Raw genomic sequence first — 12,199 nt, 5'->3', positions numbered from 1 at the left:
TTTTAAATACCCTGCTAAAAATATTCAAATTCCTCACCAACAGCCAGCCTGCTGGCCTGCAACTCTTTTCTTGGGTTCCTGCCAGCGGATCCTTAATCAAAATCGAAATGGTTCAACACTTTCTATGGTAGCTGTCTTCCAAAATCGAAAGTTTGCCAATTCATTCCATCACCACCCCGCACCCACCGCCCACCACCCACCTTACTTGCAACATTGTCGTCCTTTCTTGGCCCTATTTCAGTTAACTTCAAGAAACTTCCCTACTTCAGCTTCCTCAATATTTTTCAATTTAAATGATGGAGCAGGAAAAAAGGGGGAGCAAGAACGGCAGAGGAAATGACGCTTCACACTGCTGAGCCAAAGGGGTTGGGGGTTACGGGTCCTGGCTGCAAAAAAAAAAAGTGAAGAAAAACTGGGAAAGGGAAACGAGGGAACTTAAACACTTCTTGCATTTTTCTTATGGCACGACAACTATTTATTGCCTCGCCCAAAAATCCAGACGAAGCTGTCAGGGATGCCCTGTTGTTGTTGGGCTTCTTGTCGCCTTGTTGTTGTTGCTGTTGCTTACTTCTGTAGTGGCATCAAGAAAGTTCTTTGATATTGCCGGCGGCAGGAACAACTTACACCTCAAGAAATGGAAAATATTGCTATTGCTATATCGAATGCCAATATAAGATAAGAACTAAAATGTTTATTTGTTTTGAATGCTAAAATAATTTGAAAAGATAGGAAACGTTAAGGGTAAGGTTTATTAGTAAGGAGTTTCTATTTAGCGCTTCTGCATACTTTCATTTCATTTCATATAGTTTTTCCAAGTGTAAAACTTCGAAAGTTGGCTACCACGATGATGACGTTGTACATTAGGGTTGGTGTTGGGCTATGCTGATGGTCATGTTGATGATGATGATGAAAAATGCACATGTGTTGCTAACGGCCCGATTATTTTTATTGTTTATTTACTTTGATTTGGCCCTCTTTGCTCTCAGCTTTGTGTGCTGTTTGCCATCGTCATTTCATTTCATGTTTTTATTTGCCACGACCGAACCGGACCCGTGGCCATGTTCTTCTTCGGGTTATTTGGGTTTGGTTTGCGCATTTGTGCGTAACGAATAAATTTGCCCATATAAATAAGGACAATAATCCCTTTGAATGCATTGCAATTGAGCTTTTTACAGCCATTGACTGTAACCCGCCCACCAATACGGACACAAATCACACACAAACACACTGGCAGGCACACACACAAACACACGTACGTGTGGCACTTAACTCAACATTGTTGGATGGCTTAGAAAGCATTCGCCTCTGGGCCAGGATTCCACTACGTTTTAGGAGTCCGGCTAAAACCATTTCAATTCCGTCTTGATTTGCATTTCAATTCCAAATCAAATTTTTCAATTGCCAGCTGGACGCACTCACCCACCCACCCACGCGCTCACACACACGCCTATCAGTGGTATGTGTGTGCTAAGTGGCCGCACACACACACCAGTGTAATTCAATTTGGCTTGGCAGGGAGCACAAATGCATAGCATACTTTTTAGAGCTGCTTGACCGATTCGAATCTTCAAACTCCCCATGTAATTGACAAAAGCTGCGCTCCATGGAGCTCCTCGAAATTTGAAATCAATTTATTTTAAATTGAGTTAGCTGTCCACCAGAACGGGGAATGCCGGAATAGCATTAACCTTTGCCAGCTACATTGTGTGTAAAATCGAAATCGATATGGCAGAGATGCTGGGCTGGGTTATTTCACTAGCCAGCCAATTGCAGTGTCAGCTCGAAAACTCAGCTCAGCCACTGAACGAACAATGAACAACCATATATGCTCATATTTGTTAAATTAAAAGCTTCTCCATCGCCTTGCAGTTGTTATTGTTGTTTCCCGGCCAGCGGCGTCATCATCAGCATCATCATGATGATGATTCTCATTCTCATCATCGTCGTCTTCATTTGCCATTATTGGCTCCGGAGCGCACAAGACTTTCAATTAGTTTTATTAGGGTGTTCCAAACATTCCATTGACTCGAAATCAAGGGGGTTTTCGGCGGGCGGAGGTGGTTGGCTTTGGCTTTGGATATCCATTGTTGTTTTCGACCCGATGCCGATGCCGATGCTGCTTCTGTTTGATATTGGCCTTTTGACTTTTATGCTTTTTTCGGGTTTGGCGCAATTTTCGCTTTTTGCGGTTGCGGCGGCTCCTGCCTTTTTGGTGATGATGGTGCGGGGCCTTTTCAATGGCACGATTGTTTTTTGAGTTTTATTGGGGCTCCTCTTATTATTGTTTTGGTTGTTAAGCGCATGATTGCGCAATGCCAACGCACAGAAAATACGTAATATTAGATGATTAAATATGTATGTATGTGCGACAGACTGGCCTGTGTGGGTGTGGAAATGTTAAATCAGCAATTTAGGCCGCCTAATGAATCAGCGAGTTGGGAAAAGAAATAGTTGACACATTTGCATTTTTCTGAGAAAATAAGATTGATAGAAATGGAGTTTAAAATGCACATACTGATCTTCATTATCCCACCTCTGCTATATCACTTATATATCATTAAGAATTCCTTTTAATTATTCTTGAGTTATAGTTTTCAACTTTTTTTGAAAACTTCTGCCTGGGCCACCATATTGGTCAACTTTGGCATACTTTTAAAGCGGTTGCATTTTTTTTTTTTGGTTGTTTTATATGGAAAACTTGTTAAAAAGTTCCCAAGCTCATTTCATTTCTCTAAAGAGCATTACAGTTTCGTTGTCTTCCCCTCCGGCAATCCCCATCGCAATAATTTCCACTTTATGACTTTTGTATTGCCAAACGCCCCCATTCCCCGCCAATATCCCCTTCTGCTGGCGCTGGCATGTGGGGCAGAGTTGAAGGCAACAAATGTTTTTGACACGACAAGTCCATGGGTCAAATGCCCCTTCACGTCTTGTCGCTGCTGCTTCGGATGTTTTTTTATTTGTTTCATGTTCTTTGCGTATTTCTTTTTTAATGCTCGTCGTCGCTGTTTTTTTTTTTGGTCGTATTTTTTTTGTCAGTGGCTGTTACTGCTACTTGAGCTAGAAAAAAGTTTTGTGCGAAAAGTTTCGGTTGCCCGAGTCTTGCGAGGTGCTTGGAACTGAACTCAGTTGCCGTGGCTGCGCGTTGGGTCCGCCTGGTTGAACTTCGGTGAAGCCAAGTCGGCGGCGGGACATCATCCGGTCGCCGAGCCCGGCTGATTATTGAAAATGTGGCGACACCGTTGACGGTCCAGTTTGCACATAATTCATGGGGTAAAAAATGTATATGTATATACGAGTAGCATCGTACCCTTAAAAAAAGTTTCGCCCAACTTTATTTTTCACTTTTCTTCTCATTCCATGTCGTTGCAGTAGAAAAGTGAACGCAGAGCTAAATAAGTTGCAATGTGAAGAGCCCTGAAAGGACAAGTGCGAACCGAGGAACAGGACTTGTCGACGACTGGCAGGACCAGCTGCCACAGCAGCGATTGACAGGACAAAAACAAAGCCCAACTAGCTGAGAGGACTTCCCGCTCGAGTGGCACGAGCAGCAAAAGTTTAGCGTTGTTTTTCCGTTCCATGGCCCCCAGAAAACTGCAGCAGCAACGGGGCGCAATGTTCTGGCCAACTACCGCAGTCGAAGAATAGAAAATCACTCGAAGGCCTTGCCCAAATAAAAAGAGTAAAAAAACAAGTAGAGACGAAAATAAACAAGAAAAAAAAAGGATAACCACTGCGGTGCAGCATATGTGCTATCGCTGTGCTTTTTTTCTGTGATGCCACAAGGACACTTCAAGTGACAGCAACATACGCGAGTTTTTCGTTCGTGGAGAGCCTTCCAACTAAGACGCAGCAGTATGCGCAAACACAAAGCGCCGCCCAGCGGCAGTCCAAGGACAATGGCCCAGGACAATTCGCAATCGGAGCCATCGGGTGGCAACGGAGAATCACCCGCAGCAACAGCAGCAGCGGCCGCATCCGTGGAAGCCCCACAGCAGAGCCTGCTACTGGGCCACAATGCAGCGGATGCCTCCGCAGCAGCAGTAGCTAGTCGCCTGGCCCCGCCCCCCTGTCAGCATCCCATTAACAACAGCAACAACAACAGCAACAGCAGCAACAACAGCTGCAACAGCAGCAGCAGCAAGGAGCGACCTCGCCCCACAGTCCGGTTCATATCCCTGCTGCACGTGGCCAGCTACGTGCTGTGCCTGTGCGCCTTCAGCTTCGCCCTCTACGGCAATGTGCGGCAGACGCGGCTGGAGCAACGGATGCAGCGCCTCCAACAGCTGGACGCCCGCATCGTGGAGCTGGAGCTGCGACTGGAGCAGCAGCAGCTGCTCCACTGGCCCGCCGAACAGACCCAGGTCCTGGCCAGCCATCCCAGCGACAGAGACAGTGGCAACAGCAACAACGGCAGCCAGCACCTCGAGTTGCACGTGCGACGGGAGCTACACCGCCTGCGACGGGATGTGTCGCATCTGCAGCTCACGAGACGCCAGCAGCGACGCCAGGCAGCAGAGGCGGCGGCAGCAGCGGCCAGCGGAGAGGGAGGATCTGGAGGTGGGCAGTGCCAGTGTCAGCCAGGTGAGCTAAAAATATAATATATTCTTGATTTGTAGGAATAAAAAAACTGATAGGTGTTAACAATTAGCTATGTAAATCTTAGTTCTTATGTTCAACATTTCGGTTAACCAACTAGTGATTTCTTTAAATGCTTCTACCTCTTTAATAAAGGACCCATCCCTTCACATTGGCGTGTCTTGTCAATATGGCAGCCACAATGTTGGCCATGAACATGAACCGCCTACATTTGCGGTCAGCGCGCAATTGGTCAGAAATGTCAGACACACACACGCACACTGTCACAGCTACACCCATACAGCTGTAAGTCAACAAGTCGTTGGGCCAGTCTGTGTGAGCCTATTGTGCGTGTTCGTGTTGTCCACGAAATTTAATTATTTGCGTCCGGGCCAAATTTATGGCAGTTTAGAGATTTCATTAATTGGAAAAGTGTTTTCCCCACACACACAACCTTAAAGGGAAAATTGGGGAGTGGAGATGGTGGACTTCAGTTTTTCCCAATTTTCTCATCTACGTTTTTTCCACAGCTTTTTTCCTTTGCGTGTTTTGCCTGTCTCTGGTGACATTACCGAAACTTTGATTACTCGGGGATTAGCAGAGCACTCCCCGGCACACACACACACCCACTCCCAGAGACACAGACGCACACTCACATGCATAAATAAGCACTTGGAGAGTGCCAGTTTGCCTTGTGGTTTGCATAAATTTTGCTTAAAATACTTTTTGAAAACTTTTGCGACACTCACGCGGCGGGATAAGCTCCCGCTCCCTGACCTTCTCCCGATTGTGTGGGGTAGCTGCAGCTCCTTGTTTCCATTCCATTCTGAAACTGCTCTGTGCCAGAAGTCTGCTTGTATTAACGCAATTTGTCTTGACATTCGCACAATTAACTCAGCCGCTAAGCTGCTGGACAAACTTTGTGGCTAATCCCACTGATTCAGATTCCCGCTGCTATGCATTGAGCATATGACGCATACGCAACGTGGGCCGGCAGGGGGGGCAAGAACCAGAACCAGAACTAGGGCCAGGGCCAACAGGCCAGTAAACGCTCGTCGCAATTATTTAACAACTTTGCCAATTCCAGCGAAGGAAGCTGCAGACGAGATAGGACCAAAAGTTTTATAATCGATGCGCTGGCAGGTCGAAAGTTTCGCCCGCCTGGCAACGGTCGAAGTTTCTTTTCAAAGTCACTGCATATAAATAAATTTCACCCACTCAAAGCGAGAGGGAAAGACAAAGAGACACTCCCTGCTAAAGAAGGATCCTCGATAAGCGCGTGCCAGGCGCCAGGACACAGCCTTTTCACAACTTTAATCCCCGCACAATAAATCAAAGCAGCTGCGGGAAGGAGAGGCTGCCAAAGGCTGAAGGACTTGTCACTTGCTTATCTGAGGCGTAGACGATGCGGCAAAGTCATCATCGCTTAAGCCAAGTTGTATCCCTGCATACATGCAGGCCAGGACTACCGAATACCCAATCTGCCGTTCAGGATCTCTCGATTGCCTGCGAAGTTCACGTCAAGGACATTGCAGTTGCTGGCAAACAAAAAAAAAAGGAAAAAGATAAGCCAGAGAGACTGCCGCATTCCGATTAAGTCGATTACTTTTGGGTTTCATCGACGTTTTCCCCCTCCGTTTTGCAGGAAAATTGATAAAATTAGTGCGACAGCAGTTGGCAGTCGAGTACTATGGCATTCGAGGAAGCATTAAAAGCAATCCCACATTTTGGTAAGCGAAACGGAAGTAAGTGAACAGTGGCACACGGCACTCAAAAGATCCAAGAACTTGTATCTTACTGTGCAAAACTAAAGCCGATTACCTAGTTGCTTAAAAGTGCATAACTATTCGCTGACTATCTCAATTTGAGTTTATAAATTCAAATATTTGCTCTTAATTCAAATAAGTGTCAGCAGAATATATGTCAGATTAACGTGCATTGCTATGGAAATTAAGAGCTTGAATAAATTAGTAGGAATTATTTGAACATCAAAATAACATAAATGTATACAGATGCATTTGTAACAAAGCCAGCTTAAAGCTAATTTCCTGCCACATCGCACTTTAAAAAGCTAATTTAATTGATTAGCGGGACAGAATAAAAATAATTTAAATTTATTTCCCAGCGGAGTGTGATTTTACTGCGGCAACTGCAGCGAAACCAGCTGAAAGTTGGGCGCTTTGCACATCTCATTTTTTATGAGCATTCTAAATTTTAGCATTCGAAATTTATGAGGGTCCCATGGTGCCACCACAAACACACAGGGACATGGCTGGCTGGGCTTGTCAAACTGCAAATGACATTTGGCCACTTCTCATCCACTCGCATCCTTAGCTGCCAACCCATTCCCGAAACTGCTGTTGCATCATCCGCTTTCAAGGGGATGAGTATCGAGTTCCAGGTTCCGGGTTCCTCGTGATGCTGGTGCTGGTGGCGAGGTTAAGGGTTGAAGCATCCGAGTTTAGGTAACGATACACGGGTCTACGGTCTGGTCCGGTCCGGTCTGGTCCAGTTCGGTTCGGTATGCTGCCAGTCTCGTTGTGCAGCTGAAAACCCTCAATTTATCATAGCCGAGCGCAAAATCCACTTTAGCAGCTGGGCCAGCGACATCGTTGGCTGCGTGTGACATTTTGCAAAGCCAAAATATGTAGAACATGCCACAGAGACACATCCAGATAGTCGAGGACACACAAATCCAGCCAGGAACAGTCGCACTCACGTAGCTACTCACTCACAGGCTCACTCAAAGCAGCAGTTAGGAAAATGGCATATGCACTATGGAAATTCCCAATTAGGTTTTAATGCGTACAAGTGCTTTTTATTCACTGCAATTTCTCACTGAACCCCCAGACTGCCACAAGCTGAAGGATGAGGCTGAGGATGGGAATGTGTTTGGGGTTCTACTCCTGGAATTCAACTCACGATTCAGATTCGGGCTAGCTACTTCCAGCCAGCAACATCCCCTGTGTGTGTCTGTTGCGTTTATTTGCCAGTCATAAATTTCAATCACGTTGCCGGGCATAACACCGAGTGGATATACTCCATATATCAGCTATGCTCTCCTGATTCCCGGCCTTTCTCTGCATATGCTGTTTGGTAGCACCTGCCAACTCCTCCCTCATCGTCTTTCATTTCTTTCTGCTGGCTGTCAGTGCACAGAGAAAAAAGAAAAAGGATATTAAATGATAAATCATGGTTATACGTGCACCGTGACACTTGTGTTAAAACTCTGAGATCTTTGCAAAGGTAAAGACTAACTAAAGACTTACTAAATGTTGCACAGAAAGCTGCTTATTTAGCACATATTATTTGTTGATGGATAAGCCCATATTTATTGTAACTTTTGAAATAAACCCCTTTTATTGACAAGGTGTGCAAATTTGATACGTGGAAGTGCTTCTTTCTCTGTGCACATGTGCCTGTGTGTGTGTGGTCCTTTAGGGCGTGTCGATGTGGCCGAGTGACAAAACCACCCATTGCCAGGTCCTTCGAGCGTGGCCACAGAGGCTTGTGCGGTTTTCGGGCTCAGATCCACCGAGCCATCGCACCACACCTCGATTGAAGCCCACTTCGTCCAGTATCGATTGTCCCTGCACCTCAATTGATTTCCTTCGTTTTCGTTTTCAATTTGCCACGGACATTTCTGTTTGTGCTCCTTGGGCTCGGGTTTGGGTTTGGGTTTGCTATTGTATTTTTTGTGTGTTTCGGGCTTGTTTCGGCCGGCTGACTGGCTGACTGGCTGGTAATTTGTGACTTTGCGTGACTTTTGGCTTACCTGCGCTGGCCACCACGCCTTGATTGCCATTTAAATGCTGCGCTAATAGGCCAATATACCATTTCGCTGCACAAAAGATATCAGCAACACAGCGGCAACCGAAACCAGCGCCAACAACAGCAACATTTATTAATTAGTGAGAAAAAATTAATGCGCAACTGTCATCATTACTCCTGCCCCATCCACAGGATCTGTGGACATTGGTGGCGGATATGGTTTGTTGTGTGTGTTCTTCCCCACACCCCACACCCCATAATATAAACACCCACCCACACACACACGCACGTACAGCAGCAACAACAACAGCAACATCGTTGGCCAGCGGATGCCACATTTGTTGACAAATTTATTTTTCGTGTGCCATGCTGACACGCCCCCGTCCGCAGATTGCCCCTCCACTTTTGTTTTATTTGTGGTCCCAGCCATCTCATCGATGTGCGTTGCTCGGCATTCCTTGGTGGGGAAAAATGCTATTAAAAATATCACAAGAGCCCAGGCGGACAAACTAAAAGAGAAATAAAATAAGGCAAAGTAAATTCATTGGCAAAACCACACACACACACACACTAAGAAAGAAGGGAAAAAATGAAAGCACAGGAATGAATTACCCAGGAAAAAAGGAATTTCATAAATTTCATCTGATTGCGCTGCAGATTTACGAGGATGTGGATGTGGTGCGTCTGACTTTTATTTTTGGCACGTAACGCTATTTTTTCCATAGCACTGAGATCATTTTAATGAGCCCAAAATGTAATTTGTCTGCCTGGAATCTTTTAAGCCTGTTAGCTGGGTGAGTTCATTTAAATTCAAGAGCGCTCAAAAGTTATATTTTTATGGCGAACGCGACTGGAAATATTGCTAACGAAATCGGTGTCCAGTGGTATGTAGAAGGGTGTGGGAATTGGTGTTAAATTGTGAAAAGCCATCGATCCGTGGCTGAGAGCTAAAGAGTGATTTTTATTGGATTTTATGGAGCATATTTAGAGCGAATTCGATAAACATATTGTATTTAAAACGTACTTAATAGTGTATTTACAGCTAGCAATTTTAATCTGTTATTTTTAAGTTATTAAAAACGTATTTTGCAATGCTCTTATGCATTTAAAAGATGCTGTCATTGACCATTTTAAAATCCAATAAATTAAATGCCCAAGCAGCATTCCAAGCTGACACAATTTATCAAAGTAAAAATTCACTTCAGTTCCGGATTATCCCCATATAAATTTTATGGCTTTTAAGGCCGAACACTCGACGCTCCACATCTGTCAGTGGAAATTATAAATTTGAAAACGAATTAATTTATTTGAGACTTTATCTGCTTGTTTTCAAATTGGTGATAACTTAATTAAGGGGGGCGATAAATTAATTTATTAAATGGGAAAGTGTGGCTGGATGGAAAATTAGGAACATTTACCATGTAATTCAGCAAGCGTACACACACACACACACAAGTCCGCTTGGTTTTTCATTATTCAACCACTTAGCTTAAATTTCCTCACTAATTGTCTATATCCACACTCTAATTTCCCATTAGCAAGCCACTTTTAGCATCGCAAATTAGTCTTCGAGTAAAGCTGCCACTGGCATTAATTTGACGATTTCACTTCCATTTTTTTGCGATGGCTAAAACACAGCTAGCTGTTGGCCAAAAAATAACTTGCTAATTAGGTAACAAAACTTCGGAGAAGAGCGATTCGATGGGTGGAGCTGCCGCTGCTGGGACATGTCATCAATCACGTGGAATCCCAGCGCCGTCCAATCTGACAGTCCATGTCCCTGTCTGTCTTCCTGTTCCTCCGCATCTAGTTGTGTGCGATTGAGTTCAATCAACCATCCAAAATGCCAAGGGTTCAGGTACAGATTCAGATACAGTTACAGTTACAGATACAGATACTTGCGTATAGATACTACTGCCGAAATATAGGTTGTATTTGTATGGCTTTGCAGCTGCGACCGGATCGGCAAGTGTCTGCATTGCTTTTTTGGCCCGACTCCATTCGGTTTGACTTCGTTTGGTTTATTAGCCAGCCGCATATGCTACAATTTTCCTTGCTGATTCGCTGAAAAGCCATTCCTGAAAAACCCAATTGAGAGCGGCTGCGTAAATATTTCAGCGGCAATCTGAAATTTATTCGACTCTTGGCTGGGCTGGCCAGCGATACAGTGGAGCGCTTGGACTGGCAGACAGATTTCATTTTTATACATTTACGTGATTTTCAACGACGATTCAGCGAGTACGGCGACAACGACAACAGCAATGACGACGCACATGCTCCAATTTCAGCCGAAACTCACGTACGCAGCAAGAACTCCACCCGGGCGCCTGGGGATTCCGGATCGGGGATCGGGGATTGGGGATCGGGGAGCTGTGGCTGCTTTATGATTTATTGCCTTGACACTGCCTGCGTGATGCTGCCTCTGTGTTTCCAGAGCGGCCTCCTCATTCCCACTCCTCCTCCTCAATCCTCCTCCTCCTTAACCGCCGGCCAACGTTTATTTAAGCCATCTCTTTGTTTGTCCGACTGACTATCCGCAATACAAACAGACACTGGATGGGTGCGGGAAAAACTGGCACTATTCGTAGGCGCCCAGGATTTGTTGGGACATTCGATGGCACGACATGTCCTCACAGTCCTCACATTTAGCGATAAATACAAGTTTTATGATGGATAATAAATGGCTTCATTCGCGTTGACAAATAGTCTGCCTTCATTTGTTTTTCCCACTGCCATTGTGTCTCCGCTGGCTTTGGCATTGTCTTTGTCTTTGTTTACGTTTTTCCGCTTTTCCTTTCCATGATGCTGTCGCTGTTGATGAAGCTCCGGCTTCCGCCCGAGGTGGAGCCGGAAAATTAGGTGGTAGAAACGGGGGGCGGGGCGGACGGCCGATAAAGATGATATATGACGGTTTCGGGCGCTGGCAATCTACAGTCTTCAAGTTCGCGTGGCCAAGTGGGTGGATTATGTTTTCAGTATGGGATTAGCAATTACGCTTATAAATAGAATTTCCCTCGATTTATCATGCATTTTTTGCCTTTTCCTACTGCTGAAATCGACTGAAAATCCGCTGGCAATAATGTTTAACGCAAAAGTTTATTGCATCATTTGAAATTTGAATATGCCACCCAAATAATGTTAGGCACTCCCTGAATTTATCGTGTATATATATGTGTGTGTGTCTGTGTTGTCCCTGTGGATTTTATAGCTAAATAATTTGGTTGCCTTTTATGCTGCATTCATTAACATTTTTCCCAGACAACCAACCAACCAGCAACCGAGTTATTCATTTTCAATTTTCGACTATTTATGCAAATGAACCAAAAGAGATCAGTATGCATAAAAGCCGAAAATGTCATCATTTTCTTTTTTTATGCTCGTTGAAGCGCAAAATATCACTCATACGCCCCATGGCGAGGCCCAAGTACGGCTCATTAGGCCGCATGAGATTTCCACGCCGCATTGGCCCGTCTCGTTTATCTGCGCGCTGTCGTTCGTTTTGGCTTTATTTTTGATATTTTTAATGTTTCAATCAGATGAGAAATGAAAAGGAAAATCGAAACCCCCATCAATGTCACGGAGTCGCTGGCAAGTCGTTTGCCTCTGCTGGCCCATTTGGAGTGTTTTACAATCTGGTAACACAATCTGCTTGTAATGATTTCCCTCTCCTTTATCTTCTTCTGTATGCCAATGGGAAAGCCAAAATCAATCTTGACCAAGAAGCGGTCAATCGTATCCATTTCAAGCGTTTCCCTCAGCTCCATCTTTTCTGGACACTGGTTTTTTATTCCCGTTGGCTTGGATTTTCTTCATTGGTGATTCGCCTGCTTAGAAATTAATTGCTCAAACC

At 44.8% G+C, this 12,199-nt stretch overlaps 1 protein-coding gene across 20 annotated transcripts in view; it reads left to right on the top strand.

Moving 5' to 3' along the window:
• The window catches only part of LOC117146088 (collagen alpha chain CG42342), a 68,383-nt gene that overhangs the window by 6,974 nt on the left and 49,210 nt on the right, over window positions 1–12,199 (top strand). For 19 of the 20 annotated variants that reach the window (XM_033312053.1, XM_033312052.1, XM_033312057.1 and 16 more), the window contains exon 2: window positions 3,373–4,584. In XM_033312053.1, coding sequence (XP_033167944.1) covers window positions 3,858–4,584 — 727 coding nt within the window. In that variant the 5' untranslated portion in view covers window positions 3,373–3,857. The remainder of the gene's footprint in view (window positions 1–3,372; window positions 4,585–12,199) is intronic. The other variant, XM_033312041.1, reaches the window with a different exon arrangement.

The sequence above is a fragment of the Drosophila mauritiana genome, chromosome 3R (assembly GCF_004382145.1).
Source record: "Drosophila mauritiana strain mau12 chromosome 3R, ASM438214v1, whole genome shotgun sequence".
NCBI classification, from domain to species: domain Eukaryota; kingdom Metazoa; phylum Arthropoda; class Insecta; order Diptera; family Drosophilidae; genus Drosophila; species Drosophila mauritiana.
This window is presented reverse-complemented; position numbering and strand designations above follow the sequence as displayed.